This window comes from Rhodotorula toruloides (assembly GCF_000320785.1).
Source record: "Rhodotorula toruloides NP11 unplaced genomic scaffold Scaffold17, whole genome shotgun sequence".
NCBI classification, from domain to species: domain Eukaryota; kingdom Fungi; phylum Basidiomycota; class Microbotryomycetes; order Sporidiobolales; family Sporidiobolaceae; genus Rhodotorula; species Rhodotorula toruloides.
The window spans coordinates 245,578-270,491 of NW_015622977.1; the positions used below are offsets into that span (position 1 = coordinate 245,578).

Genomic DNA, 24,914 nt, shown 5'->3' on the forward strand with positions numbered 1-24,914 from the left:
GCGAGAGAGGACGGGACGAGTTGCGGGTGGATGTAGAGCGTTGTAGGAGTGTTCTCGAGTGTAGCACAGAGCAGCACGAGCCTTAAGAGCGCTCGACAGCGAGTGCCAGCGACTTGGTCAACGCCGACCCGCTCTCTGCCAGCGACAACGACAACGACCTCGCGGTGCGTCAACCTCGCTGGAAGGGCTTGCAGTCTACGTGAATGCATCCATTGACACACTGTGAAGACGCTGTCCTCATTCGCAGAGCGCCATGTGCTGTTGCCGGGGAAACAAGAGCGCCTCTGCGCCTCTCCCGCTCAAGTCTCGCTCGGTTGCCGCCGTAGACGTCTCGAAAGCCTCGCTCAAGTCTGGTGAAGATGCTCGACATTGCACAGCTAAGAGTGCCGAGGTCCTTGTCGCCAGGCGTGCGAAGAGGCCGCTTGTTCAGGCGCAAACGCAGGTGCACACGAGTTTGCCCGCTTGGTCGCGGTAGACGCCCAGCTGTTGTAACCCCGCACTGTTCAGGATCTCCGAGACCGAACAAAGGATTTCTACAGCATGCGCTGCGTTATCGAACGGCTTGAGCTCGTCGAGGCAGGCGAAGGCTTGTTCGAACGCGGCGCGGACGAATCGAGTAGGCACGGCGGCGGGGCCGCGAGATTGCCTCGTGAGCGCAAGGGACACCAGCACGACAGCCTGATGGCGATACTGTGACAGTTGTAGCCAATGCGCCCCGAGGCTGCGGTCGAAGCCTGGCGGACGGCTCGACGCCGTTGTGACGAGAGGCATGCTGTCAAAGCGGGTGAAGATCGTCCAGAGCTGATTGTACGGACATCCTCTGAGCGAACTGTCGTACCGGCGCGCCCTATGCCCTCTGAGAAGCTCGCGCAACGCTAAGATGGCAGCGTACTCCTCCTCGGGAACGTGCTTGGCGAGGGAACGGACGAAAGCCTGCAGGGTTCGCTCGTCAGCTGGCGAAGTACTGAAACAGTGTGCGGTACGTACGCTGAAGGAGCCAGCCGGCAAACTCCAGGCCACCTCGTACATTTGTCCCAATCTCGACTGACGGCTGCCTGCTTCAAACCTTGCAAATGCCTCGGCCGGGACCTTGGGGAAGCGTTCAATGAGAACAGACACATCCTCTGCGTCGTCAGGTGTCACTGGCTGATTCTCGAGCGCGAGGAGCTCGTCGACCTCGTCTTGCGAGAGAGGCGGAAAGCGAAACGGGTGAGCGTTCGGTCCGCAGACCTCCTTGTGATGCTTCCAGACCTGCGCGACGCAAAAATGGTCAACTCGACGCGATCAACAACGGTAAAGGATGGACGCACGAGCTTCTGGTGTTCCGGCGAGCAGAAGAAGAGGTCGATGCCGCTCTTTGCGCACGCCTGGCAACGCTTCGTGGTCGGCACACCGCAGACGCAGCACTTTGAAGGTTCCTCAGTCGACATGGCTGGTTAGGAAGCTGGCGCAGGGGCTGAGACTGGCGGGTGAGCGGTCGAGGCGAGCGAGAACTGATGAAGAGATTGCGAGGCGAGGTCGGCGCGGAAGAGCTCGCGAAGGCTGCCAAGCAGCGAGAAGCAATCTAGGAAGCGAGTGCGAGCCAGGAAAGTGATTGCCAGCGTGTTGTGGAGACGGGCTGAAGGGCAGGAGGCGAAGGTGCGAGGAACTGGAAAGTCAAACGCCCTTTCCTGATCCCTTTCACTCCCAAGAGTCGTGCGAACTTTGACGGGCTCTCGGTGCTCCGTCGTCCCACTCTCAGCGACGAGGACACGGTATGAACGATACCGGGGCAATGCGCAAGGGGAATGACTGGACCGATAGAAGGATTGACCGCATTGCACACTCCACCCGGCGAGACTGCGACTGAAGAACTTAACAAATACGTGGAACAGGCGACGACACGTGATCCGACATCAGGTGCATGAGCCGGCCAGTCGTCCTGAAACGGTTCGCCAGACTTCCATCCGGCCCACCCCTGCACCCCTCAATGCGTCGAGAAGCGGAGCAATGGCAGCCAAAGCGTCCTTCTCGTCCACTCCAGGCTTGAGGTCACCGAAGCAGGCTAGTATCTGCTCCGATGCGCGTTGGAGATATGCAAGCGGGATGGCCGTACAGTCCTGCAACCGCTGCACGGCGAGCGAGACGAGCACGACAAGGCTGTGGAGGTATTGCGACCGGACGAGGCTGTCGACAGGGAGGTCAACCGCAAGGCTTGCCAGTTGCGTCAGGTCGAAAAGAGCGATGTTGCTCCAGAAAGGCGTCTGAGCGAAAGCGTCGGACATGTTGCCCCGTGCGCGGAGATGGTATGCCCAGATCTCATAGCGTAGGCGAAAGAGAGTACGCCTGTACGCGTCGTTCGGAGTAGCAGGTGACGAGGAGAGAAAGCGAACGATATTCTGTCGTTGGGGAGACGTCAGCTCCTCAGACAGTCAGACGATCAGAGGAAGGAAACGCACCGCGTAAGAGAACGCCGGCCAGCCCAGCCTCCTTTCGAGCATCCGGCCAACGACGGTTTGCTGCAAAGCTGCATGGCCTCTTGCAATCTTGTCCGGCGTGAGCTCGTGCTCGATCTCTGGGAGCGCAGAAAGGATGTTGTCCCGATATTGGTCGGTCACTAGCTCATGCTCAAAGGCTAAGAGACCGTCAAGCTCGTCTTGCGAGAGAGGCGGGTAGCGAAACGGGTGAGCGTTCGCCCCGCAGACGTGCTTGTGGTGCTTCCAGACCTGCACGCAACATCTTTTGTCAGCTCGACGTGATCAATGACGGCTAAGGCAGGACGCACGAGCTTCTGGTGTTCCGGCGAGCAGAAGAAGAGGTCGATCCCGCTCTTTGCGCACGCCTGGCAACGCTTCGTGGTCGGATCGCCGCAGACGCAGCACTTCGAAGGCTCCTGGATCGACATGGCTGGTTAGAAAGCTGGCGCAGGGGCTGAGACTGGCGGGTGAGCGGTCGAGGCGAGCGAGAACTGATGAAGAGATTGCGAGGCGAGGTCGGCGCGGGAGAGCTTGCGGATGGTCTCGAGCACTTGAGTCAAGTCACACAAGCGCAAGCAGGTACTGGCAGCGGGTCCTAGCAAGTTGTGAGGTGAGCGGCAGGAGCCGAACCGCTGGCGACGCCTCTTGTCCCACTTCACCTCACACTCGCAGCTCTGATCTCTAGCGCTAGACATGTTCAGCTCCACACGGCTGCTGCTGAGACAGCGGCCACGCTTTGCATCGCCCGCCTTGCGCTCGTCGTCATCATCCACGCCGCGGCCCCTCTCGACTGGTGTTGGGCGACAGGCCGCGTTCGCAGTCGGCGTGGCGGGACTTTCGCTTGGCGCAGCAGCGTACTACACCAACAAGGACACTCTCGACAGGCAGGCCGAAGCCGGATACTTCTCCTGGCGGAGACTCGCCTCTTCCTCGACCGGCGGATTGCAACCCTCGCTCGCCAAACAACGATGGGATGAGGTCTATGCGGACGTTTCCAGATGGATGCAGACCGTGGGACAGGAAAACCGACTCGCCGTCATCCTCGCGCAGAACTGGCTCGAGATGAGCGAGGCGAAACGGACGGCGGCGGGCCTGATTGGCGTCTTTGGCGGAGTCTGGCTCGCGTGGAGGCTGCCACGGCGACTAGGACTCGGCAAATGGCTGGCGCACGATGCGCTGAGCGGGAAGAGCGTCACCATGCTCACCAGCACTTTCTCTCACCGGGTGCGTCCTGTTTCCTCTTCGCCAGGATCCCGAGCCGCTGCTGACTCTCCTCCAATGACAGACTATTCCCCATCTCGCCTTCAACTCGATCGCCCTCTTCTCCTTCACCACCGCCGCCTTCGGAACCTTCAACTTCTCCGAACTCATGTCCACAGAATCTCTCCCTCGCTCGACATCTCGCTATGAATTCCTCGCCTTCTTCGTAACGACAGGCCTCGTCGCATCGCTCGCTTCGCACGCCTGGTTCGCCCGCCGAGTCGCAGGTCGGCTCCTGGCGCAGGGCGTCCCATCGTCGCAAGTTCGCCAAATGGTCCTCCCATCGCTCGGCGCATCCGGCGCAGTCTACGCCATCGTCTCTCTTTCGGCACTCTCCTTCCCGAGCACCTCCGTCTCGCTCATCTTCCTCCCCTTCTTCCCCATCCCTATCGGTCTCGCCACTTCCGCCCTTCTCCTCGTCGATCTCGTTGGCCTAATTCGCGGCTGGGCGTACCTCGACCATGCGGCCCATCTGGCTGGCGCGCTAGCAGGCGGAGCGTACTGGCTCTTCGGGCACGAGGCGTTCGAGGCGTTGAGGCGGTTGATGTGGGACGGACAGAAGAAGGAGAAGGAACGCGAGGTTGCGGAACGGAAGAAGTCAGGCCAGGGAAGGTGGATATCTCTCTAGACAGGCGGCGTACACGCGTAGACCTCACAGAATGATCCGCTCCTTGTTGTCATTATCAACCCGCAGCTCGCTACCGCTTCGTCCGAAACGCCGAGAGACCTGACCGCTTCGGGAGTGCAGGAGTCGTCCGGACGATGTTCTTCGGGTCATTGCGCGGCGTGTACAAAGAGGGCGGACGGCGCGCATGCGAGGAAGCTTGCTGTGGCGGCGGCGTAGCGGATGCTGGCGGCGATGACGAGGAGGGGAACGAGACGAGTGGGCGAGCGGGCGTGGACGGCGCAAAGGAGACCGAGTCGTCGGCTCGTCGCCGCTTCTTGACGAGGGCAGCACCGTTGCTTGGTATCCGCATCGCCAGCGGCTGCTGCTGCACGACGACAGGCGCTGGCGCTCGTCTGAGCGGCTCCTCCCACGGCGGGACGTACTCGATCATGCGCAGGAGCATGCCGTCCTTCTTCGGCGGGATGGCAAACATCCGTGGTCCTCGCCGCTCTGGCCTCTTGCCCTTGTAAAAGCTCGCCGCCTTGTCGTTCTCCACGTCCCACTCCTGAATCGCCTTGTCCTCCGCGTCCTTGTAGAGGCGCTCGACGACGTCCTCGGTCTCGGAATCAGAGAAAGCATCGCGCTCTTGCGGGGTCCACCGACTCTTGCCCGAGTGGACCTTTCGTGTCCCGACCTCGTACAGGCTCGCCCTTCCGCCTTTCGCGCCTCCCAGCCCAGCGAACGTGCGTCCAGCCACCGCGTCGTCCCGCATCCTGAACGCGGCACCCTTGTCCTTCTCCGCCCGGCCGTCTTCCTCGACTGAGGCGCGTGAGATCGCGACCGTGCTGGTCACGCTGCCGAATGCGGCGTGGTGAGCAGCATGCGTTGCGGCTGAGCGAAGCGCAAGCTGGGCTTGGTAGATCTCCTCGGCTGTTCGCGACTCGGAAGGCTGCGCTGAAGGAGTCGCGGGCTGAGCGAGGCGAGTGAGGGCGGTCATGTGCACGCCCAGAGGCTTCACGAGGTCCTCGCGAGCCTTCTCAGCGCGCGAAGACGAGTTGGACGAGTCAATGTCGGACAGGTAGTGTAAGAGGGAGACAAGGCGAGAGGGTGAGAAGTTCTTCGGGTCGAAAAGCTGAAGTTCGAGGTGAGGCGAGTGCCGCGAGTGCGCGGCGAGGTCCTTCCGAGTTTCGCGCGGGAAGCGCCAGTACGAGAGAGTCGGAGAGTAGGCGGTGTGGGAAGGCGGGAGCGAGAGGAGGGCGTCATTCAGATGTGAGCGCAAGTCGGGGGAGCAGCCGGTCCCTCGTGCGTCTGCCGAACGTAAACGTCAGCACGAGCATTCAATTGAGCGAACCAGAGCTAGGGCTCACCGAGCAATCGCAAGTTTGGCAGCCAACCCAACCGCACGATCCCGACGTCCGTCACTTTCGCCAAACTCCGCACACTCAGGACTTCCAGCCGGTGGTACTGCGGCGCATCCTTCGCAGCCCTGTCGATCCACTCGAGCCCGCCGTCGGTGACGCTTGTCCCGTCTAGTCGCAGGACCGACAGGAAGTGCGATACCGGATCACGCAACTTGTAGATGTCGCCGTCGGTGAAGGTCGTGTCGCCGGAAAGGTCGAGGTAGGCGAGGAAGAAGGCTGGAGGTGCTGGGGCGGAAGAGGCGGAATGAAGCGTCGAGTCTTGCAGGAAACGCTGGATTGCCTCGATGTTCAGATCCTTCAAGACGTCCAGCTCGTCGGCGTCGCTGACGACAAGCCCTCGATAGGTTCTTCTCCGCTTCGGCGTGTCGGGGCCGAGTCGACTGGCGATGTCGAGCCAGACTTGGTAGGGCAGAGGCGCATTGTCGGCTTCGAGCGAATGTTCGAGCAGTTCGAGCAGTCGCGGGACGACTTCGCGGTGCTTCGCGGCGTCGAGAGTATCGAAGAGACCTGTCTCGCCGTAAGAGTCGACGATGACCGAGACGCAGCATTCGGCGAGTCGAGGCAGCGAGTCGAGGAGGACTGAAGAGGTCGAAGCTTGACGACGGCGGCGCGCGCCATACGTCTGCGCGTCGAGAGCGGCCCGAGACTTGACTGGAGCAGACCGCCCGAGCGAAAAATCCTGCATACGGCCATCTGTTAGGTATCCATCGCGTCGAGCCACGGTTCCGACGAGGAGAAGTGCGGTCGACGAACCTGATAAGCGATCCCCGCTATCCCGCTGTAGTTGTACTTGACTTCCCTGTCGGCGCTGAAGGTCAGCCAGACTCAGAACGGGCGGGACGGTCCACTCACTGCCGTTCGTCCTCCTCGACTTCGCGCTTCACTCGCTTGAAGAGACGTTTCCGCTTGAGCTTGAGCTGCTCCTGCTCCTTCGCCTCCTCTTCCTTGGTCGGAAAGCGTGGTCGGTAGGCGTTTTCGTAAGTTGTCATGCGGCGAGGCGAGCAGGTCGAGGCGAAGGGGAGTGGGGAGGCGCGAGCGAGAGTGCGTGCGTCCAGCAACCCGCGCAAGCCGTACGAAAGCCTTCGTCAGCAAATGAGTGAGACCTATACATGACCCAGAGCTCCCGCAAAGGCGTCCTGCAGCCTGTGAGAGTCCAGCGAGTGGATGTCGACTGATGAGGACGGGAGAGGGGACAAGAGAGGTGATGACGGCGTCAGGCAGCGGCGCGCGACATGGGACAGCTCGCCAGCAATACAACCGGACGTTTGAGCATCCTGTCAGCCCGCCTCAGCCGACGAGGACGAGCTGTCGAGGCGAAAGGAGCGAGCGAGTGTTGGTTGCGCTCCTCAACCACCGCACAACTCGCTTGCTTGACTTGTTTTGACTGCTTGATACGCTCAGTGCGATGCCACAGCCTGCAGGACAGGCGCCAGCACCAGCCCAACCCACTCCCGCTGCCACCTCGTCTCCCACAATCTCGCTTTCGCACGAACACGCTGTTCCACAGCGACCGACAGGAAGAGGGTTGGCAGGATCGGCAGTGGACGCGTTGGGAGGACACTCTGGCAGCGACAAGGGTGCGTTCCACTCACTCCTTCGTTGTCGCAGTCCGACACGACAACCCCCACCTGCGTTCGCTTCCGAGGAAACAGGGAGGGGCTGACACGCTTTCGCGCGCTCGCAGCGCTCCAGGCGGATCCAAAGTACCGCAAGTACTCGGCAGCGGTCGAGAAGACGCTCCAGTCATTCGACCAGGTGAACGAGTGGGCCGACTTCATCACGTTCCTAGCCAAGCTCCTCAAGGTGCGTCCCCTTAAGCTCTCGCCAGGGTCAGCAGAGTACTCACTGCAGCCCGCTGCTCGCAGACCCTCCAAGCATCGCCGCAGTACCCCCAGATCCCGCACAAACTCACGGTTGCGAAGCGTCTCTCGCAATGTCTTAACCCTGCTCTCCCGACCGGCGTCCACCAGCGGGCTCTCGACGTCTACACACATATCCTCTCGACGATCGGGGTACGTAGAGCGAGGAGCGAGCCGTCGGAAGCTTGAGCTGACTGTTTGCTGTCGATAGCCTGATCAACTCGTTCACGATCTGCCCGCCTGGTCGAGCGGTCTCTTTCCCTTCTTCCAATATGCGGCGACGAGTGTCAAGGTGCGCCGATGCGAATCTCAAGCTCTGAGGTTGTGAAGCGGCGAAGGCTGACGGGATTTTGCGGCGAATCCTTGGTCTTCCAGCCCATCGTGCTCTCGATCTACGAGCGCTTCTACCTGCCCCTCTCTGAATCGCTGCGACCTGCGACGAAGGCGTTCATCCTCGCCCTCCTGCCGGGCTTGGAGGAAGAGACGGGTGAATGGTTCGAAAAGGTGCGCCCTTCGTGGACGGACTGGCGCAGCGCATAATACTTCGCTCAGACACCTCTCACAGGTCGCCGCACTCCTCGACCGACTCAGCGGCACCGTGTCTCCCGCCTTTTTCTTCCAGAACCTGTGGCTTGTCCTCATCACCGCGCCCAATTCCCGCATCCCCGCTCTCAACTATCTTTCGCGACGACTGCCGAAGCTCCCACCAGCGAAGGATGGCGAAGACGCGAACACAGACGGGGAGGAGGACGGGCTTGCCGAGATCGTCGGTCAGGACATCGGCTTGATGGTGCGAGGTTTCGCGGCTGCGTTGGAGGACGAGTCGATCTTGGTTCAGCGAGGGGTGCTGGACTTGCTGACGGGCACACTCAGGGTCGACGGAAAGGGCTTCAAGAGGTGCGATACTCGCTTATTTTCCCGTTGCTCGCACGGGTCCGACCTGACCACTGCGCATGCACAGCCTCCGGAGAGCCGACCAGATCCTCCTCACCCGCTCGGTCCTGTCAGTCGTCCTGCGTCGCGATCTCTCCCTCTCGCGACGACTCTACACCTGGCTTCTCGGTTCCTCCGACTCCTCCGAAACGCAAGTCGTCCATCTTCGACAGCATGCCCTCGATCAAGTCAAGGACGCTCTCAAAGAGGACATGGAACTCGCCGTATCCGCCTCGTCGTCCTCTTCCGAACCGGCACAAGCGACTCTTCGCCAGAAGCCGTTCAAGATCTTCATCTCGCTCCTCGACAAGTGGGAGATTGGCGCACCGTTGACCGAGGTGCTGGTCTTGGACGCATTCGAGAGCCTGTCAAGGTGTTTGAGCGCAAGAGGCGAGGACGAGGGATACGACGATGTGCGCCTTCACCCTCCCTCTCGCTGTTTTGCCTGTCGCAAGCCTTGCTCACTCGCGCTCTCTTACAGCTCCTGATGACCGGCAATATGCTGTTCGAGATCGTCGACCCCTCCATCCTATGGAAGCAGATCTACCTCGCCATCCGTGCCGGGCTATCACCTTCCTCCTCGATGGCAAAGCCTGCACCGTCCGCGAGTTCCAGCATCAACCTCGCAAGGTTCATCGTCAAGACCTTCCGTCTGCACGACGAGGAGGTACAGCGACTGCATGCGCCTATCGTTGCCCTTGCCGTACTGGATCTCGTCGAGGTGCGCTGCACTCCGCATGCGCTCAGAGCGCTGCTCGCTCACGCTTTCTCTGACAGAACCGAGCCGACTCCGCATCGACCACCTCTGCGCCCCTTCCGCCCGCCGTCGACCTCGCTGCCGAACTCCTTCGTGAAGTCTCGCCCAAGTTCTTCGACTCGTCCACGGACGACTCGCCATCCACCTCGTCTCTCAACTTCCGCACATCCCTTGCCGATGCCCTTTACGCCGCAGACGACGTCAAGGCCGCGGCGGTGCCCGCCGTAGAGGGGAGGAAGCTGCTTGCTGCCGGCCTGGAGACTTCGCTCCGCATCATTCAGGCCTGTGCCAAGCGACTCTTGGAAAATGGCGTCGCAGACTCATCAGCACCGGAGCTACAGGACGAACGAGATGCGTTGCGACAGGTCGTTCTCGCGACGGCGGGTCACGTCACGCTCTTCGTCGACCTGGCCTCAAACTCGACCAGCGAGACCTCGCTGCGCCTTCCTTCGTGGGTGCCGGAGGACTGGACGAGAACGCTTCTCTCTTGCTTCGAGGCGTTCCCGGCACGAGTCGCCAACTTCACCCTCCACGCCGGCATCGTCAAGATTATCCTCGACCTCGGTTCAGCTCGAACACTCGAACCTCGTCTTCAAGGGGACGACCGGTTCTTGATACAGACGTTGGCTGCGAAGGTGCGCTCCCCGGCTTCCTCGTGCTCTGCAGTAGGCTGACCAAACCCACGCCCTCAGCTTCTCGACTACCTCCAACCGGGAACGTCGCCCTGCTACCTCGAAGCGGTCCAGCTGATTTGGTCGATCGAATCGCTGTCGCCCATGCGCTACAGCGAGTCGATGATCTCGGCGAGACTGGCGCAGCCGGACGCCAACAATCGCTTGAAAGCTTTCGACGCCTTCGGCAACTTGTGGCGATTCACCGGTGCGTCGCCAGCTTCGCCGTTTCGATTGCACTGAGTCTGATGCTCTTATTCGCAGAGGACACGCAGTTGCCAGGTGTCGTTCTGCGCACGCCCATGTTTGCCATGCTCGACAGCCTCAAATCGGACGACTTAACGACACGCCGGGCTGCTGAAGCTTGGATGCGCTGCAGCTTGAAGTCCTACATACGGTGCGCAGCGCTGGCAAGGCATGACGCGCAGTGCTAACCTTCCTCTGAACAGCATCCTCGACCCGCTTCTCTTCGTCCTTCTCGACCCCGCCATCCAGCTTGACTCGCGAATCGACAAAATCGCCGACGTGCGAGTCCCGACTCTCGTCTATACGCATCCATTTGACCAGGCTCGCGTCCATCACGTTCTCGACAATCTTCTTTCGCTCGCAAGGTTCGGCGGACAAGGCTTCATCAGGATCGCGAAGGGCTCTTTCCTCAAGCACACCTTCGATCCGGCTTTGCGAGAGCGAGTACTAGGCGGTAAGCATACTGCCTTCGACGTCAAGGTCGTCCTTTTGACACTTCACCGTTGCGCAGCCGACCTCGAGACGCATACATATCTTGATGGCCTCGTCGCTGTGCTTCTTCGGTTCGTTTCGCCCTCATGCATCTTGCAGCGCCGCTGATCCTCCATACGCATAGCCTGCTTCGAGCGGATCCGAATCCCGATCTTTCCGCCTCTCTCGCGCCGCGAAACCCTCAAATCCATGCCGTCGTCGCGGAGCTGCTGCAAGTGCTTATCTCGCGTGGCGAAGCCGAGCTTGGAGGCGTCGCTGCGATCGACGCCGCCTTGACGAGCCGACTTTTCCTCTCGATCCACCGAGGCGAACTGGACCTGCAGAACAAGCTTCTCCATGTCCTGCACTCCGTCGTCCATGCCACGGCGACCTCGACCGCCCGCCGTCATCAGCGAAGTGCCTCGCAGTCGACCGTACGGGACGGCAAGACGGAGGCGCAGAGTGCGCACCCGCCTGACCTGACACGGGACGAGTTCTTCGTCCGCGTGCTCTCCGATGCGATCGCCCAGTCGAACAACGCCGTCATTCACCACTGGATCGACTTCTTGCTCATGACGACTCCGCAATCTCGGCATTCCCTCCACGGCGTCCTCTTCCCGCTCATTGACAATCTGGTCGCCCGACTCGAATCGCTCGTGCGCGAGTTCAAGAACAGCTACGGGTCGACCAGCGCTCTCGTCGCCTCATCGCTGACGGATGCCGAGTACACCGTCCTCATGAACGCCCTCGAGCGATTACTCCTCATGGCGGTCTCAGAAGCGGTTCCTGCCGCTTCCGACGAGGAGAGAGCGTCGGAGAAGGCGAGTAGCGACGCCGCTTCCTCCAGCGGAGGCGGTGCGACGGGGCTGTTGGGTTACATGACGGGCGTACTTGGGCAGGCGGAGGCGGAGCCGACAGAAGTGCCGGAGTCAGTCAAGGTGCGCAGCTCTCACCAGTCCACAGGGCATCTTCGCTGATCGAAGAGACCTACAGACTCGTCACGAAGCTTTGCAACGCGTACGGGACGTCGTCGACCTCTTGCTGCTGTCGTGGGACGTCACCTCAGCTCTCGAGGTTGATATTGAGGACGACCGGGGCAGCTCGCAGGGACACTTTGCCGTTCGCGTGCGTGTGCGGGCCCGGCGAGCGTTGGAGCGGATCCACAAGGCGCTTCCGATCGACGTGCTTGAGGACACGGCCGCTTACTGGGCGCGCGTATCTGCCGTGCGCAATCAAGCTTTCTCGCCCGCCGGCACTCAACTGACCACCTCGCATTGGCAGGGCTCGTCCGAGGAAGACCACCTCTTCGCAGTTGTGCAGATCTTGGCGCCGAGCCCTCAAGCTGTCGTCTCGACTTTCGTCGAGAAGCTCAACCCGAAGCATGCGCCTCCCAAGCACAAGAGCCCGGTAGCCCTGTCCGTCTCGCTCTCGATATCCATCCTCGGCTCCAGCTGACAAGGCTTGTCGTGCCTCAGCTCCGAGGACACAGCTTTCGGCTTCCTCGAGATGTACATCGGGCGCATGGAAGGCTTGATGGCGGTACAAGTGTGGTCAGCGATGCTCGCCTTCGTCCGCGATGTTCTGGCGAATCAGTCGACGCACCGATCGCTTTTGTTCCCGACCTTACGGTGCGTGCGTAGGCCACGATTCAGACGCAGAACAGAGCTGACGACTGGAACTGCCGCAGCTGCTACACGGCGCTCGCCGAGAAGGTCTCCCAAACGAGCGCTCTCGAAGACCGTCGACTACGCCGCGACTTGCAGGATACCTTCATTCGCCTCGCTGACGCGACGGTCCAGGTCGCGGGACGGGCGGCGGAGTCGGGCGGCTGGCTGCGGAAGGCGCCTGAGGCCGGCTTGAACGGTACGCTGCCGGGTCGGTAGCACGGTGCGGAACCCCGCTGACGCCGTCTTTGCGCCGCAGGCGACTCGGACAGTGTCGCATCGGAGAAGACGAAGGACGAGGCGTCGTCGATACCCGACCCGGCGAAGAAACCCGCCGCGCCTTTCGAACGAGCGCTCGTACCAGAAGTGCGTGCCCTCCGCAAGGTCTCGCCACTCGTGCTCACCAACGCAATCACGCAGATTGCCACTTACTTGACGAAGCATGTTCTCCCGGACTTGCGTCGGTTCTTGATCGACGCGGACAAGACGAGCGCCGTTTGCTCCAACATGGTCTACTACATCGCCGCTCCGGCCTTCAAGACCCGCGCGAAGTGCGTTGTCGACCTCGCATCACGGCCTCACGTGAGCTAATTGGTTCACGCCGCAGGACCTTCGATCCCGACCCCTCCATCCTCGGCCTTCTCGAGGAGATGACGAAGAACCCTCAGACCCTGAAAGCCTGGCGGTCACTCGTTAGCGACGCTTTCTCAGACAATCGCTTCTTTAACGCTCCGCCCTCTGCCCATTCGCGCTGGAAGCCGCTCGTCCAGGCTTTGATGGCGTCCGACAAGGAGCGACTGCCTGAACTGATTGGTGCGTTGCTCGCCATTTGCAACACGAAGCACGGCTTACTCGTGTTCTGTCACCCACAGCAAAAGTCTCGACGGCGTCTTCGGCCAACATCTTCACCAATCGCGAACTCGAGACGCTCTCGCGCGCCCTCAGTCTTCGCCGCCTCACCTACACCCTCTTGACGTCGCAGAAGAACCGTTTCTTGACGCAGCTGCCGATGATCCAGGAGAAGCTGGTCGACCTGCTGCGGTCGAGTGTTGGCGAGATCGTGCACGCCGAGGTGCGCTTGTCCCGTCTCGGTTTCTGCACAAGTATTGATCGGAGCTTTGCGCAGGTCTACCTCTGCCTTCGAGTCCTCTTCTGCCGCATCGATAACCAGCATCTGTCCGGTCTCTGGCCCGTCATCCTGACGGAGATGGTGCGTACGCTCAGCTGTCTCCTTTCTCACCGCATGGCTGACCATCGCGTCAATTCAGCTTCGCCTCTTCGAGTCGCTGGCCAATCAACGCGTTCCCGACGGATCTGACACCCTTCAACTCGTCTTGTCGGCATGCAAGTTCCTCGACCTCACGCTCGTCCTCCAGACCGCCGACTTCCAGATGTGCGTCTGGTTTGGCGGTCCTCCTGTGCCCGCTGCGACTGACCAGAGCTCTCCTCAGCCATGAATGGATGTTCGTCACCGACACGGTCGACGCGATTTACCCGCCCGACTCGTGGGTCCCGCAGGCCATCGTGGACCGGCTCGGCGAGGTCATCGTCCTGCAGCCTGCCAACGGCCGCTCGTCGGCAACGCCTGCGCCCAAGAACTCGAAGATCGACGACGGATGCTCCGGCAGCGTATTGTCGCGGTCTAGTGCGACTGCGTCACTGCGTCGTCCGCTCATCCAGGCGCGGCAGGTCCGCTCGCTCCAGGAGCTCGAGCCGTTCTTCTCGACGATCAGTCTCGCTGCATACGAGGCCGTCTACCACAGCGCAGGAGGAGGCGCGCGAGTCGACTGGCCGGCGGTCGAGGCATCGCTCGAGCGGGACATCTTCGAAGGCACGGCCTAGCTCTGAGATGCAGGTTTTCGGTAGTCGTCTGTTGTATTGCAAGCTCTCATAGAGTTCTCTAACTCGGTGCTTGGACATAGCGAGCGAAGGAACAGTCTGCGCAGGCAGGCAAGAGATGAACGAGGTAGAAATGCACAAGTCTGTCAAAGTTCTACTACTGCGGACGGGGAGGATGGGGAATCATAGCCAAGGGTTCATCGGGCAAAATGTCAGCTGGGAGGACTAGTGCAGCGTGATTGATATCACTTACGTCGTCTGGTGCGGTGAGGACGGCGGCCAAACGAAGTCGTGCCAATTTAACCTTCGACTCCATCGCACTGTCCACCCTGCGCTTCTGTTCTTCCATTGCCCGCTGTCGCTCCTTGAGCGCCCGCCTCTGCCACGCCTCCCTAAACTTAAGCACCCTCGCCCGCTCCTCCTTTTTCCTCCAAAGCTTGACGGCTGCTCGCTCCCCTCGTTCCTCGGGCGTCTTGGGCCTCCCGAGTCGGCGCAAGTCCATGGCGGGATCGAAGGATGTAGGGGGAGGCTGAACAAGCCAAGGCGGGCGTAAGAAGAGGTACTGGCGAGTTAACTTGGCGAGCTGAGGGTGTAGTTGGGCGAGCTTGTCGTCGATCTGTGTAACCAGTAAGTCAGCGTTGAGCAAGCTGGCGGTCTGCAAGGCACCAACGTTGGAGCGTCTGGCGGTAGAGCGCACTGCAAATGCGAACCGAGATTGAGTACACAATCTTGCCCAAACACTGCGAACAACGGACGCACCTTGGCCAGGCGAGGGTGCGTGAATTGTCAAGGATCGCCTGCTAGTGTACAATCTCGAAGCGCCGACGATTCGTGTGAGAAGGAACACCATCGTTTCGAGATCGGCGGCGTCAGAGGGCGCGGAGGGCTTCGACAACCTTGGGGGGTGCGGTATGACGCTGAATGTAGTCCCCCTGCGAGCAAGAAGCCATTCGAGCGAGGAAGCGATGTGGTCGTCGGCCAACCCTCCTTCGATGAGGAGGACGAGGTCAAGTTCCACCAATACCCGCTCGCCGCTTTATCTGAGGCTGCTGCAGGCTCTAGCTACTGCTAGGAACCTAGCGTACCGCCCTTCGAAGCCCCGCCGACTCCCGTTCTCCCTCTCTCGCTCCTCATCTCCCTCCGTCGACCCCACTCATCTCGACCCGTCAACACTCGACGAACACGGCCCAAGATGTCTCGAGAGGGTGCAGGAAGGGTGATGGCAAGGGCTCCGGCCGCTGTCCAGGTGCGATTCTCCGGAGGCATGGGCCAGCGGGTAGACTGGCGGGTCAACTCGTCCTCGTGTTCTTTCACCTCTTTCGCAGTACTATTCTGACGCGCTCGAATGCGCGCTCACGAGAGTTACTGATTGCCAGCGATCGGCCGGCGAAAAGGGAGAGAACACGCACGCCTGGCTTGCAATTCGCTTTGGTCACGCTGCGTTCCGTCCGACTTCGTCCATTGCTGAGAAGTATGCGATACAATGCAGAATGAGTGCGGGCAGAAGAAAAGAAAAGCTAGCGGAAACGCGAAAGGGAACGTAAGATATGAGGAGGCGCCCGTCACTCCTTGTTGCCGCCTTCACCCTCCGCCTCCTTCCCCGTTCGACGGTTCACGAGCGTCCGCAAGACATCCTTGCAGTACGCGATCTTTTCGATGAGTACTTCGAGGTCGGCGAGCTTCCTCCCTCGATCGGAAGACGGGTTTGGTCGGCGGGTCGGATGTGAGTAGTGTCCGAGCTGGGCGGCGGCGCGGAAGAGTTGCGGCAGCGTGTAGGTCTCGAGCGTGAAGGTCGGCGTGATGACGCTGATGACGAGGCCGGAAGAGGTGATGATAAGCTTGAAGTGGTCGAAAAAGTTGAACTGTCGGTCCTCCCGCGTCAGCCTTCGTTCTCAGCAAGAGGAGGGGAGAGGTGCGCACCTGGAGGACGTCGTTACTCAACTTGAAAAGGATGGCGTTCTTCATCCTGTAGTACTTGACCAGAAAGTCCATGTTCTTGCGCCGCTCGACGTCCTGGAATTGCCACTCGACGTTGCGGCGCAGCGTCTTGGCCATGTAGTCCTCGAAGTAGCGCAGGAGGTACGCCTTGCGGTCGAGATCTTCGGGAACGGTCGAGAGGGCGTAGTGTCGGCGGGTGTAGACGTTTGCGTGCCGGTTCGCGATGTAGTCAAAGTGTCTGCAGGTCGAGACGTCAGTACTCGTGCTGTTTGCGTCAATGCGTGCTTCGGTCGTCTGAGCGAACGGCGAGGAGCGTAAATCGAGAAGGTCAAGGCTAACTTACTCCTTGTCCGGGCTTAGCACCATCGTGGTCGAATCGTTGAAGTACACGCCCGCACTCCCGTCCGTCAAGCTGTACGCCGTCCCGCAGCGATGGGTATAGTCGACCCACGAGCTGACAAACACCTTTGGCGCTCGCAACTCCTCTTCATCCGGGAGCGCATCGACGAACGATGCGCAGACGGCCGAGACGTCAGCGAGAGAGGTGCAGGAGAGGAAGGTGTCGAAGGAGCGCCAGGTCGAGTCGTAGAGCGAGCGAGAGGGGTGGGTGGTGGTCGTTGCGGATTTTGCGGGAGGTGCGGGGGCGGCGGGAGGATGTGCGGGAGGAACGTCGACGGATGACTGTGCGCCTGCTCGACGATGCCGTGAGGGCTGTGCGGTGGTGGGATCGGCTCGCCGTGCCTCGCTCGCAGAAGTGCGCGCGGCGGCGGTAGGAGGGTCTGAGACGGAGGCGGCCGCAAGCCGCTGCTGCAGCGAGTCGACGCTCGTCGTGGCTGTTCGGCGGAGGGCAGAAGAAGACGAGGACGACGGGATGGCGCGGGAGGAAGGCGAAACCATGAGGGGCTTGCGAGCAGACCTGCGCACGCCGCGACATCAGCCGTTGTTCTATGGGCAAGACCGAAGCGGAGCGGAGAGGGAGGGAGAGCGCACCTGAGCAACTCGCTGATGGGACTGTCGGGCGCCGTCGCAGCCCTGACCTCCTTCTCGACCCTGCCCTTGGCCTCGCGCTCCTCGCTGGGCCTGACCATCCTTATCGCCTTCTTCGGCGGCTGTACCACCTCCTCCTGCTGCATCGGCTCCTGCTCGTCTTCCTCCTCCACCGCCTCCGCCACAGTCGGCAACGCCTGACTGACCGCCTCCACCACCTGCGCTGCCTCTCCCTTCCTCGCCGCTCCTTCCACCTCGCCGCCCTCCTCAACCTCCACAATCCCACTCTTGCGCTTACACCTCCTAAAGTTGTCCCAACTCTGCCTCTTGGTCATGTACCTCCATTCCTCGCACATCTCATTCGCCCGCTCCGGGTCGAGCGCGCGCGAACTGATGCGCGAGGGGAACGGACCGGTTATGAACCATGAGGAGGAGAGGATGGAGGGGAGTGAAGGGCGTGAGAGGGGGTCGGGTTGCAGGATGGAGGAGATTAGGGAGGTGGATTCGGCGGAGAGCAAGTGGTCGGATGGGAAGGTGTAGGCGTTGTCGCGGATTTTTCTGCGAAGTGGACGGGTCAGCGGTGTAAGAAAGAGCATGTGGGATGGGGCTACGGACCTGTAGATGTTCTTGACGTCCTTGGTTTGGAACGGAGGTTTGCCGATCAAGAGGGTGTAGCTGTGCGCGTTGCCGAATCGATAAGCGTCAGCTCGTCCGCCAGCTGTGAGGAGAGACGCGACAAGCTGGCACGCCGCGACGCACAGGATGACGCCGATCGACCAGATGTCGACCTCGAACGAGTGACCGGTCCCCTTGCTTTCGAAGAGGATTTCGGGCGCGATGTAGTTCGGCGTGCCGCAGATGGTCCTGTGTGCGCCCTGAGGAGTAAGCAACTCGTCTCTCGCCCAGTCGGGGCACGGCAGCGAGCGAAACGCGCACGCACTTCTTCCTCTCCCCGGGAAACTTGACCAGCGCCGCCAATCCAAAGTCCCCAACCTTGAGGTTCATGTTCCCGTCGACCATCAAGTTGCCCAACTTGAGGTCCCGGTGGATGACAGAGTTGGAGTGGAGGTAGTCGACTGCGCCGACTAGTTGGGTGAGGTAGAAGCGCGATTCGGGTTCGGAGAAGCGCTTGCGGATGCGGAGGAGGTCGAGGAGGGACTGTGAGAGATGGGGTTGTCAGTGATAAGGAGGGAGGGAGGAAGTGAAGGGACGCACGCCGCGCGCGCAGAGTTCGAGCTGCATGTAGACATTGTGCTCGTCTTCGAAGCAGCATTCAAAGCCGACCACGTTAGGGTGCTGCATCGCTTGGTGGATCTTGATTTCCGCGAAGAGCTATACGAACGCAGAGGTCAGGCAAGTCGCGGAGGAGGAGGACGAGCAAGTCGACGCACCTTGGACTTGGTCTTGGTCGACTTTAGCTGCTGCTTGTGGACCACCTTCATGGCCTTGTACGACTTGCCGTCGAGCTCGACGCACAGGTAGACCCTCGCAAAGCCGCCCTACGAGAAAGCGAGCAGTCAGCCAAGGCGTCTTAGTGCGCCCACGTCGAGCGGATCGGTCGCGCACTTCGCCCAGCAATCTTCCACGCTCAAGGTGTACGGCGCCTCGCCGGATCTGCGTCGGAGGCTCGTCCCACTGATCCGTCAACTTGTTCCTGCTCGACTTGGCCGCGGCCTGCTCCTTCCCCTTGTCGTCCTCCTGTGGCTCCGGCTGTTGCGCTTCACGTTCTGTTCGCACTTCTTGTTTCGACTCTACCCGTTGCCGAGACTGCACCGTGCGAGATGAGGGAGCAAGGGGAGGTTGTGGAGCGATCGTTGAACTTGGTCTCGTCCGAACGGGCGCCTCCTCCCGCTGACCGCGAGAGACCTTGGCCGGAAGTGCGGACAGTGTGTCGGTGTCTCGCGCTGGCTGACCGGGCTGGATGGACGAGAAAGGCTGTCGTGTGGATGTGGGTGCGGGTGCGGTCTTGCGGAGCGAGGACGACGAGCGCGAGAGCGGGATTGCGCGCCGTGGGGGCTGAGCGGGTTGCTGTGGCTGTAGTGCAAGCATCCCAGCCGCAAACAGTCTCGTATTAGCGGTGAGAGCAGCAACAGTCGACGTGCGAGTTGAGTGAGCGAGGAGGAGAAAGGTCGCCAACCTCGCGAGAAACGGTGGGAATGGTTGGAGTGTACTTGTGAGTGTGTACTGTGTATGCTCTAGCTGCTCCCGCTATTCTCTGAGCGGTTGCAGTTTACTGGACCTCGTCCTCATCTCGCTTGCTCACGCTCGCACTCGCTCGTTCTGCTGCTGAGGCGAGCAGAGGACTGCTACAGACCCGCTAGGACACCTGCTAGGCGACTACCACCACCCAGCCTCGCCGTCGCCTTCCAGCGCCCTTCCTCACCATCGTCATTTCCCCCACCCTCATCCCGTCGCATGGACACACTCGCACACGCCTGCTGAGCGCCAGATTGAGCGATACATGGCAACTCCACCGCTCTTACCACACAGCGGGCCAGCCTGGACCCGCAAACAGCAGCAGACGGCATGGTCTGACAATCCTCCTGCCTCGACACCGACACCGCCAACTGCCTCGTCTTCGCCACGCAAGACGCCGAGAACGAGACCCGCACGGTCACCGTACGGAGTCGGCGGTCCTGCGTTCGCCAATTCGGCACCGCTCATCGCCGCGTCTCTCAGTGGAGCAGGATCAGGATCCGTCTCGACTCTCTCGCTTCCAGCACAAACGACGACCCAGGATGCGCCGTACTTGACGCACATCCACCGGCACCACGGGCAGCTGACGCTTGTCGCGCCGGACAACTTGGGTGCGCGAAGACAGCCTGGGACGGTGGATCCGCCCGAAAGACGAGTCGACGCAGGCGGAGGATGGGGGATCTCGCCGCCTCCGATAGTGGAGGACGAAAGTGCCGAACCGAATGTCATGAAGAAGAAGAAGCGGAAGAAGAAGAGTGCGCTGGAGCAACGACGGGAAAAGGAGGAGCGCGAGAAGCGCGAGAGGGATATCCTCAGCGCGGTGCAGAATGCTGGGCGGACGCCGAGTCCGAATCGGGCGTCCGCATTCGATTCGGAAGCGGTCAGGTCGGCCCAGATGGGACGGACAACGAGCGGGAGGTCGCTCGAAGTGCCGGGACAGCAGGAGATGGGCAGGCGAAGGAGGAGTCGGTCGCGTGTCCGGGAAGGAGAGTCGCGGAGCGTCGAATCGTCGAGTGGGCACTTCTTCCTTCTTTCTTGATTCGGCTTCATCCACTAACGAAGTTTCTGTGCATGACAGCTCCCGCTCGACATCCGCGAGGTCCGCGTCCGCCGCCTGCTCCGGCAGTCGCGCGTGCACAGTCAGCCGACAACGTGCAACAGGCGACGACTTCTGTACCGAGACCATCCCGCCCGCCTGCCGAACAACGCAATCCTCCCCGCCGACCTCGACCTTCTCCCGCCGCCGCTGCTCCCCCAATATCCCCGCCCGCTTCATCCGCCACTGCTCCACAGCCTACTCCGCCACCCATACCGGTCCTCCCGCCCCTCACATTTTCCTCCATCGATGACTCCTCACTCGACGACCATCTCTCGCTCGGCCTGCTCGACCCGTCAATGCTGCTCATGTCTCCTCCGCCCGCGTACACCGGTCGCGGCGAAGGCGGTGAGCTTCCTCCTTTGCCGAGCCTGGGGAGTGCAGCGCTCGGAGGCAGAGAGGCAAGAAGGCGGGGTGAGCGGTACTCGATGGCTCCGCCTGGCTCTCCCCCGCCCTCCGCACTCGCTCTCTCCCTCCCGCCTCCGCCTCCCACCTCGCTGCCCCCTCCATCTCTCCCTCCTCCACCAATCACCTCCCCCTCCTCCTCCTCCTCCGAAGCGTCCCTCTCCGACGCAGAAAACGACAACGACACCGACTCGTTCATCCTCCACTCTTCCGACCCACTCGTACTCGCTTGGGAAGCGGATCGGAGTGCGGGGATCTATTCGCTTGATGAGAGGATTGAGAGGGATTTGGAGAGGAGACGGAGGGCGGCGAGGGGGTCGCCTATTGAGGGGGGTGCGAGGGAGGATGTCGGGGCGTCGAGTGCGGCAGCGACGAGTGCGTCATCTTCTGCGGGAGTACCTGCCGGCGCAGATGCCGACGCCGGTGCGGACGTCGAAGCCGAAGCAGACGCCGAAGACGACCCGACCGCGCTCGCCCTCCTCCGTCGGCGCATCGCCCTCGCCGAGCGTGAGAACAACTCTCGAGGTGTTGTGCGAGCTCTGAGCGTGCATGCGACGAGGAGTATGAGGAGGGCTGGAAGGGCGGCGAGGGAGCGGAGGGGACGGGGGGCGAGTTTGGGAGGGGCGGCGGGGTTGGGGGAGGTGAGGGAGGAGGATGGGGCGGGGGCGGTGGAGGAGACGCGAACTGCGGAGGAAGCGAGACCCCCTGCGCCTGCTCAGAAAACGCCTTCGCTCCCGCCCGCGCCCGCCGCTGCGACACGTTCTTCGCCCTCTCCAGCTTCCGTTGAAACCGAACCCGAACCCGATTCAGAGTCGGATGCCGAAACCTCCGCACCAGCGGCGTCTGCTCGTCCATCTCGCACCTTGACGCTTCAGGGTCATCGGATGTTGGCGGAAGCAGCGGAGAGGCGGATGGCGGCGGAACGGGCGGCGCGCGCGAGGGCGGCGCAGACTGCGAATCCAGCATCTGCGATCCCTGCAGAGGCAGTACGGGTGACGGAAGGGAAGAGCGAAGCGGAGGCGCCGCCGCGGAGTGAGGTCTACGAGCGGCTGTTTCCAGTCCGACCAGGTCTCTTCGGTGCCTCGTCAGCACGCCCGGCCCAGCAGACGTCAACGTTGACGGTAACGGCTGCGACTAGCGAGTCCTCGACCGCCGCGCCTGTACCGCCGCCCAAATCACGCCCCCCTCCGCCTCCTCCGCCTCGTTCGCGCCCCTCTTCAGCTCGCAACAGCCTCGAGCGATCTATCGACCCTTCCTTCGCTGCACCCTCCCCTGCGCCTTCTACCGAACCGGCTCGCACTCCTTCTTTCCGCCGACCTCCTCCGCCTCCTCCACCCGGCGCGTCCGCAATCCTCGCGGCTCGCCGCGCCTCGCTGCCTCCGACACAGCCTACTCTTCCCGCGCCCCCCGCTTCAACCGCCGAGCCCGTTCGACGAAGACCCTTACCGGTTCCGCCTGCGCCACTCGCCGAAGATAGGCTCGATGCGTTCACAGCGCTGAGGATGGCGCACGGCGAGCTCCCCTCATCGCCTCGACTTCCGCCGTCGAACGATGGCCGGGCGACGCCTCGGGCTGCCACATCGCCTCCGCCAAACGAGCCGCCGCCCGTGAACGAGGTCGAGCACCCAGGTCCCCCGCTTCCTCGTCGTCCACCTCGCCCCGCTCCAGCTTCGGTCTCCGTCTCGACCGCACAAGAACAGCCGGGTACGTTGGCGGAAGTGCCCGAGTTCAGCATGTACACCGACCTCGACTTGCTGCTCGCCCGCCTCGAGGCGCAGGAGAACGGAAGCCCAGCGGCGGGCACGACCGAAGGGGCGGCGACGGAAGCCGCGCAAGGAGGCGAGAACTACGATGTGAGCGCACGGTGACAATCTCTAGCAAAGTCTCACGCTGACGTCCCGCCTCATGCAGGACTTCCTCCTCCTCTCGGACGTTCTCGGCCAAGCAGTTCCGGCTGGCGCCTCACCCGCCGAACTCGAGTCGCTTACGGTCGCTCGAGTTGAATGCGAGCGAAGGAGGGTCACGAAGAGCGGTAAGGTCAAGAGCAAACTGAGCGTTGTTGGTGTGCGGTGCGTCGATTGTGCGGTGAGTCGAAGAGTGTCTTACGCTCGTACCAGCTCCTGTGCCGTAATCGCGTGGTGCTGATTGAAGCTGCTCGCACGACAGATCTGCCTGGCCCGCTTCAAAGTCGACCAATTCGCCGTCGTCCTTCCCGAGTGCCTCCACATGCACATCTGCTCAATCTCCTTTACGTCTTCGGATGACTCTCTGACATTCTTGCGCGCAGCTTCCACGAGAACTGCATCCGCAGCTGGTTCCGCCTCAGCCGTGTCTGCCCCGTCTGCCGCGCCGAAGTCTTCCCGCCGCGCCCGCCTCCAGCCGTCGACCTCCTCCAGTGATGCTATTCTCACGCCTACAACGATCGATACCCTTTTTTCGCCAGCGACCTTCGCATCCGCTCGTAACCCTTATTCCCTCTTCGCTTCGCAACTTCGCACATTGTTCCTGCTGTTGTCTCGCAATGCACGTACGCACTCACCTTGCATACGAAAGCCAGCCGGCGTTTCAGCTAGGTCGAAGCGGCGAGCGAAGCGCTCATGCCTGCACCTTTCGCACGTTGCCTTCCTCGAGTCCACTCTGCCCTGCTTCTCGCGGCCTGACACCGACATTGCTCTAGCTCGTTGCTCTTTGGGCCTTTGGTACATCGTCCAGTCTCTCGCGAGCTCTCACGCGTCGCCCTCACCCCGCCAGCTCCTCATCAGTTCTTCGCCTCCTCGACCGCTCATTCGCCAGTCTCATCCCCTGCGACCGCTTCCTGATCAGTCATGTCAACTGAGGAACCTTCGAAATGCTGCGTCTGCGGTGAACCAACCACGAAGCGTTGTCAGGCGTGCGCACAGAGCGGCGTCGACCTCTTCTTCTGCTCGCCGGAACACCAGAAGCTTGTGCGTCCGTCCTTTGCCGTCATTGATCGCGTCGAGCTGACGACTGATATGGCGTTCAGGTCTGGAAGCACCACAAGGAGGTCTGCGGGCCGAATGCTCACCCTTTCCGCTATCCGCCTCTCTCGCAAGACGAGGTGGGCGAGCTGCTAGCTCTTGAGGATGCGCCGGTGACGGAACAACACCGCTCAGAGATCCTCGCGTCATGTCCGACTGTCACGGACGGCGCGTCGTTGATCGGCATAGCCATAGGAAAAGCGGCTCTGCAGCAGCCCACGCTTGGCAAGATGATTGAGGGAAATTGGGGTGTGCCAACCGGCAGGTTTGCAGTGAGTACCGGCTCTTTCGTCAAGTGACTGGTCACTGAAGTCATGCCCTCGCAGGAATTCCTCCAACGCTTGAGCGCGCCTCTGGCTGTAGGCTACTCTTCGCCAGCAGCTGCCTCTGTCTCCAACGCCCTCTTCTGGCTTCGGCACGAGATCTCACTTCACAAGCAGGAGATCTGCGCCAATACTTTCGACGCCTTCATCCGCACTCCCTTCTGGACGAATGTGTCGCAGTTCGACAACATTCCCTGGGCCTACACATCGAGGCCGAAGGACTTTGTCGCAGATGCGCCTGAACTATCCGTATATCGCCATCGGATCGTCGTCCTTGCTTCGCTTGCGGTTCGACGCCAGCATCAGCCAGACGAGGTTCCGATCGCATTCCTTCAATACGCCTTCGAGCAAGTTCATGCTGCGCTGGGTGACTTGACGCCGCGCTTGAGTCGCGCAGAGACTCTGTCTGCTATCAATCCGATTCTGGAAGACTTGCACGACTTCGGGATTCGCCTGCTGTGATCCGGGAAAGGGCAAGACGGGTTTGGCCGTTGGTACAGAACTCAGGTTACACAGCCCTTTGTGTTCTTTCTCCACACTGGCACACGTGCGCTCGTATAGTCTTTCTTTGTGCATCTCCCGGACAATCTGTTCCATTTGTGTTCCGCTCTTCCGCCATGCTCTTGAGGCGACTCACCCCGTCACCAATCACTGTGCGCCGTAGTGCAGAGAGTTCCTTCGTTTGCTTGTCCGAAAGGTGACGGGGCGCTCAAGCTCCGAATCGAAGCGCGCCGCGAGATTGCAGCAGTGGACGACCCCCTCTCCTTCTCTTCTCGTTCGCCCAGT

At 61.5% G+C, this 24,914-nt stretch overlaps 9 protein-coding genes across 9 annotated transcripts; 4 read left to right on the forward strand and 5 right to left on the reverse strand.

Annotated features, from left to right (window-relative positions):
- Nucleotides 1–426: 426 nt before the first annotated feature.
- On the reverse strand, nucleotides 427–1,430 carry RHTO_02237 (zinc finger, MYND-type protein; the record flags this gene model as incomplete). The annotated part of the gene is made up of 3 exons (XM_016415914.1): nucleotides 427–933; nucleotides 988–1,251; nucleotides 1,311–1,430. The coding sequence occupies 3 exons, from the start codon at nucleotides 1,428–1,430 to the stop codon at nucleotides 427–429; spliced, it is 891 nt and encodes a 296-aa protein (XP_016272062.1).
- Nucleotides 1,431–1,895: 465 nt separating this feature from the next.
- RHTO_02238 (zinc finger, MYND-type protein) lies at nucleotides 1,896–2,884 on the reverse strand (the record flags this gene model as incomplete). The annotated part of the gene is made up of 3 exons (XM_016415915.1): nucleotides 1,896–2,378; nucleotides 2,439–2,705; nucleotides 2,765–2,884. 3 exons carry the CDS (start codon nucleotides 2,882–2,884, stop codon nucleotides 1,896–1,898), a joined length of 870 nt encoding a protein of 289 aa, XP_016272013.1.
- A 265-nt stretch (nucleotides 2,885–3,149) lies between these two features.
- RHTO_02239 (serine-type endopeptidase) lies at nucleotides 3,150–4,344 on the forward strand (the record flags this gene model as incomplete). Its single annotated transcript, XM_016415916.1, has 2 exons — nucleotides 3,150–3,680; nucleotides 3,742–4,344. The coding sequence occupies 2 exons, from the start codon at nucleotides 3,150–3,152 to the stop codon at nucleotides 4,342–4,344; spliced, it is 1,134 nt and encodes a 377-aa protein (XP_016272106.1).
- Nucleotides 4,345–4,414: 70 nt separating this feature from the next.
- Nucleotides 4,415–6,733, reverse strand: RHTO_02240 (uncharacterized protein; the record flags this gene model as incomplete). The annotated part of the gene is made up of 4 exons (XM_016415917.1): nucleotides 4,415–5,631; nucleotides 5,691–6,423; nucleotides 6,498–6,543; nucleotides 6,597–6,733. 4 exons carry the CDS (start codon nucleotides 6,731–6,733, stop codon nucleotides 4,415–4,417), a joined length of 2,133 nt encoding a protein of 710 aa, XP_016272003.1.
- A 416-nt stretch (nucleotides 6,734–7,149) lies between these two features.
- Nucleotides 7,150–14,187, forward strand: RHTO_02241 (cellular morphogenesis-related protein; the record flags this gene model as incomplete). The annotated part of the gene is made up of 25 exons (XM_016415918.1): nucleotides 7,150–7,321; nucleotides 7,429–7,547; nucleotides 7,610–7,756; nucleotides 7,815–7,895; nucleotides 7,979–8,107; nucleotides 8,169–8,500; nucleotides 8,565–8,949; nucleotides 9,018–9,257; nucleotides 9,314–9,928; nucleotides 9,986–10,172; nucleotides 10,229–10,361; nucleotides 10,414–10,664; nucleotides 10,722–10,773; nucleotides 10,827–11,619; nucleotides 11,675–11,905; nucleotides 11,963–12,096; nucleotides 12,157–12,309; nucleotides 12,369–12,544; nucleotides 12,605–12,711; nucleotides 12,766–12,896; nucleotides 12,953–13,158; nucleotides 13,218–13,417; nucleotides 13,472–13,555; nucleotides 13,614–13,738; nucleotides 13,797–14,187. 25 exons carry the CDS (start codon nucleotides 7,150–7,152, stop codon nucleotides 14,185–14,187), a joined length of 5,574 nt encoding a protein of 1,857 aa, XP_016272168.1.
- Nucleotides 14,188–14,341: 154 nt separating this feature from the next.
- RHTO_02242 (uncharacterized protein) lies at nucleotides 14,342–15,450 on the reverse strand (the record flags this gene model as incomplete). Its single annotated transcript, XM_016415919.1, has 4 exons — nucleotides 14,342–14,800; nucleotides 14,855–14,880; nucleotides 14,944–15,171; nucleotides 15,270–15,450. The coding sequence occupies 4 exons, from the start codon at nucleotides 15,448–15,450 to the stop codon at nucleotides 14,342–14,344; spliced, it is 894 nt and encodes a 297-aa protein (XP_016272071.1).
- Nucleotides 15,451–15,746: 296 nt separating this feature from the next.
- On the reverse strand, nucleotides 15,747–19,158 carry RHTO_02243 (polo-like kinase; the record flags this gene model as incomplete). Its single annotated transcript, XM_016415920.1, has 10 exons — nucleotides 15,747–16,046; nucleotides 16,105–16,360; nucleotides 16,466–17,038; nucleotides 17,113–17,667; nucleotides 17,725–17,784; nucleotides 17,869–17,973; nucleotides 18,050–18,267; nucleotides 18,325–18,441; nucleotides 18,501–18,608; nucleotides 18,676–19,158. 10 exons carry the CDS (start codon nucleotides 19,156–19,158, stop codon nucleotides 15,747–15,749), a joined length of 2,775 nt encoding a protein of 924 aa, XP_016272039.1.
- Nucleotides 19,159–19,570: 412 nt separating this feature from the next.
- On the forward strand, nucleotides 19,571–23,205 carry RHTO_02244 (RING finger protein 44; the record flags this gene model as incomplete). Its single annotated transcript, XM_016415921.1, has 5 exons — nucleotides 19,571–20,318; nucleotides 20,384–22,659; nucleotides 22,718–22,891; nucleotides 22,973–23,022; nucleotides 23,094–23,205. 5 exons carry the CDS (start codon nucleotides 19,571–19,573, stop codon nucleotides 23,203–23,205), a joined length of 3,360 nt encoding a protein of 1,119 aa, XP_016272086.1.
- A 426-nt stretch (nucleotides 23,206–23,631) lies between these two features.
- RHTO_02245 (zinc finger, MYND-type protein) lies at nucleotides 23,632–24,590 on the forward strand (the record flags this gene model as incomplete). Its single annotated transcript, XM_016415922.1, has 3 exons — nucleotides 23,632–23,751; nucleotides 23,811–24,077; nucleotides 24,132–24,590. 3 exons carry the CDS (start codon nucleotides 23,632–23,634, stop codon nucleotides 24,588–24,590), a joined length of 846 nt encoding a protein of 281 aa, XP_016272118.1.
- Between the last annotated feature and the right edge of the window lie 324 nt (nucleotides 24,591–24,914).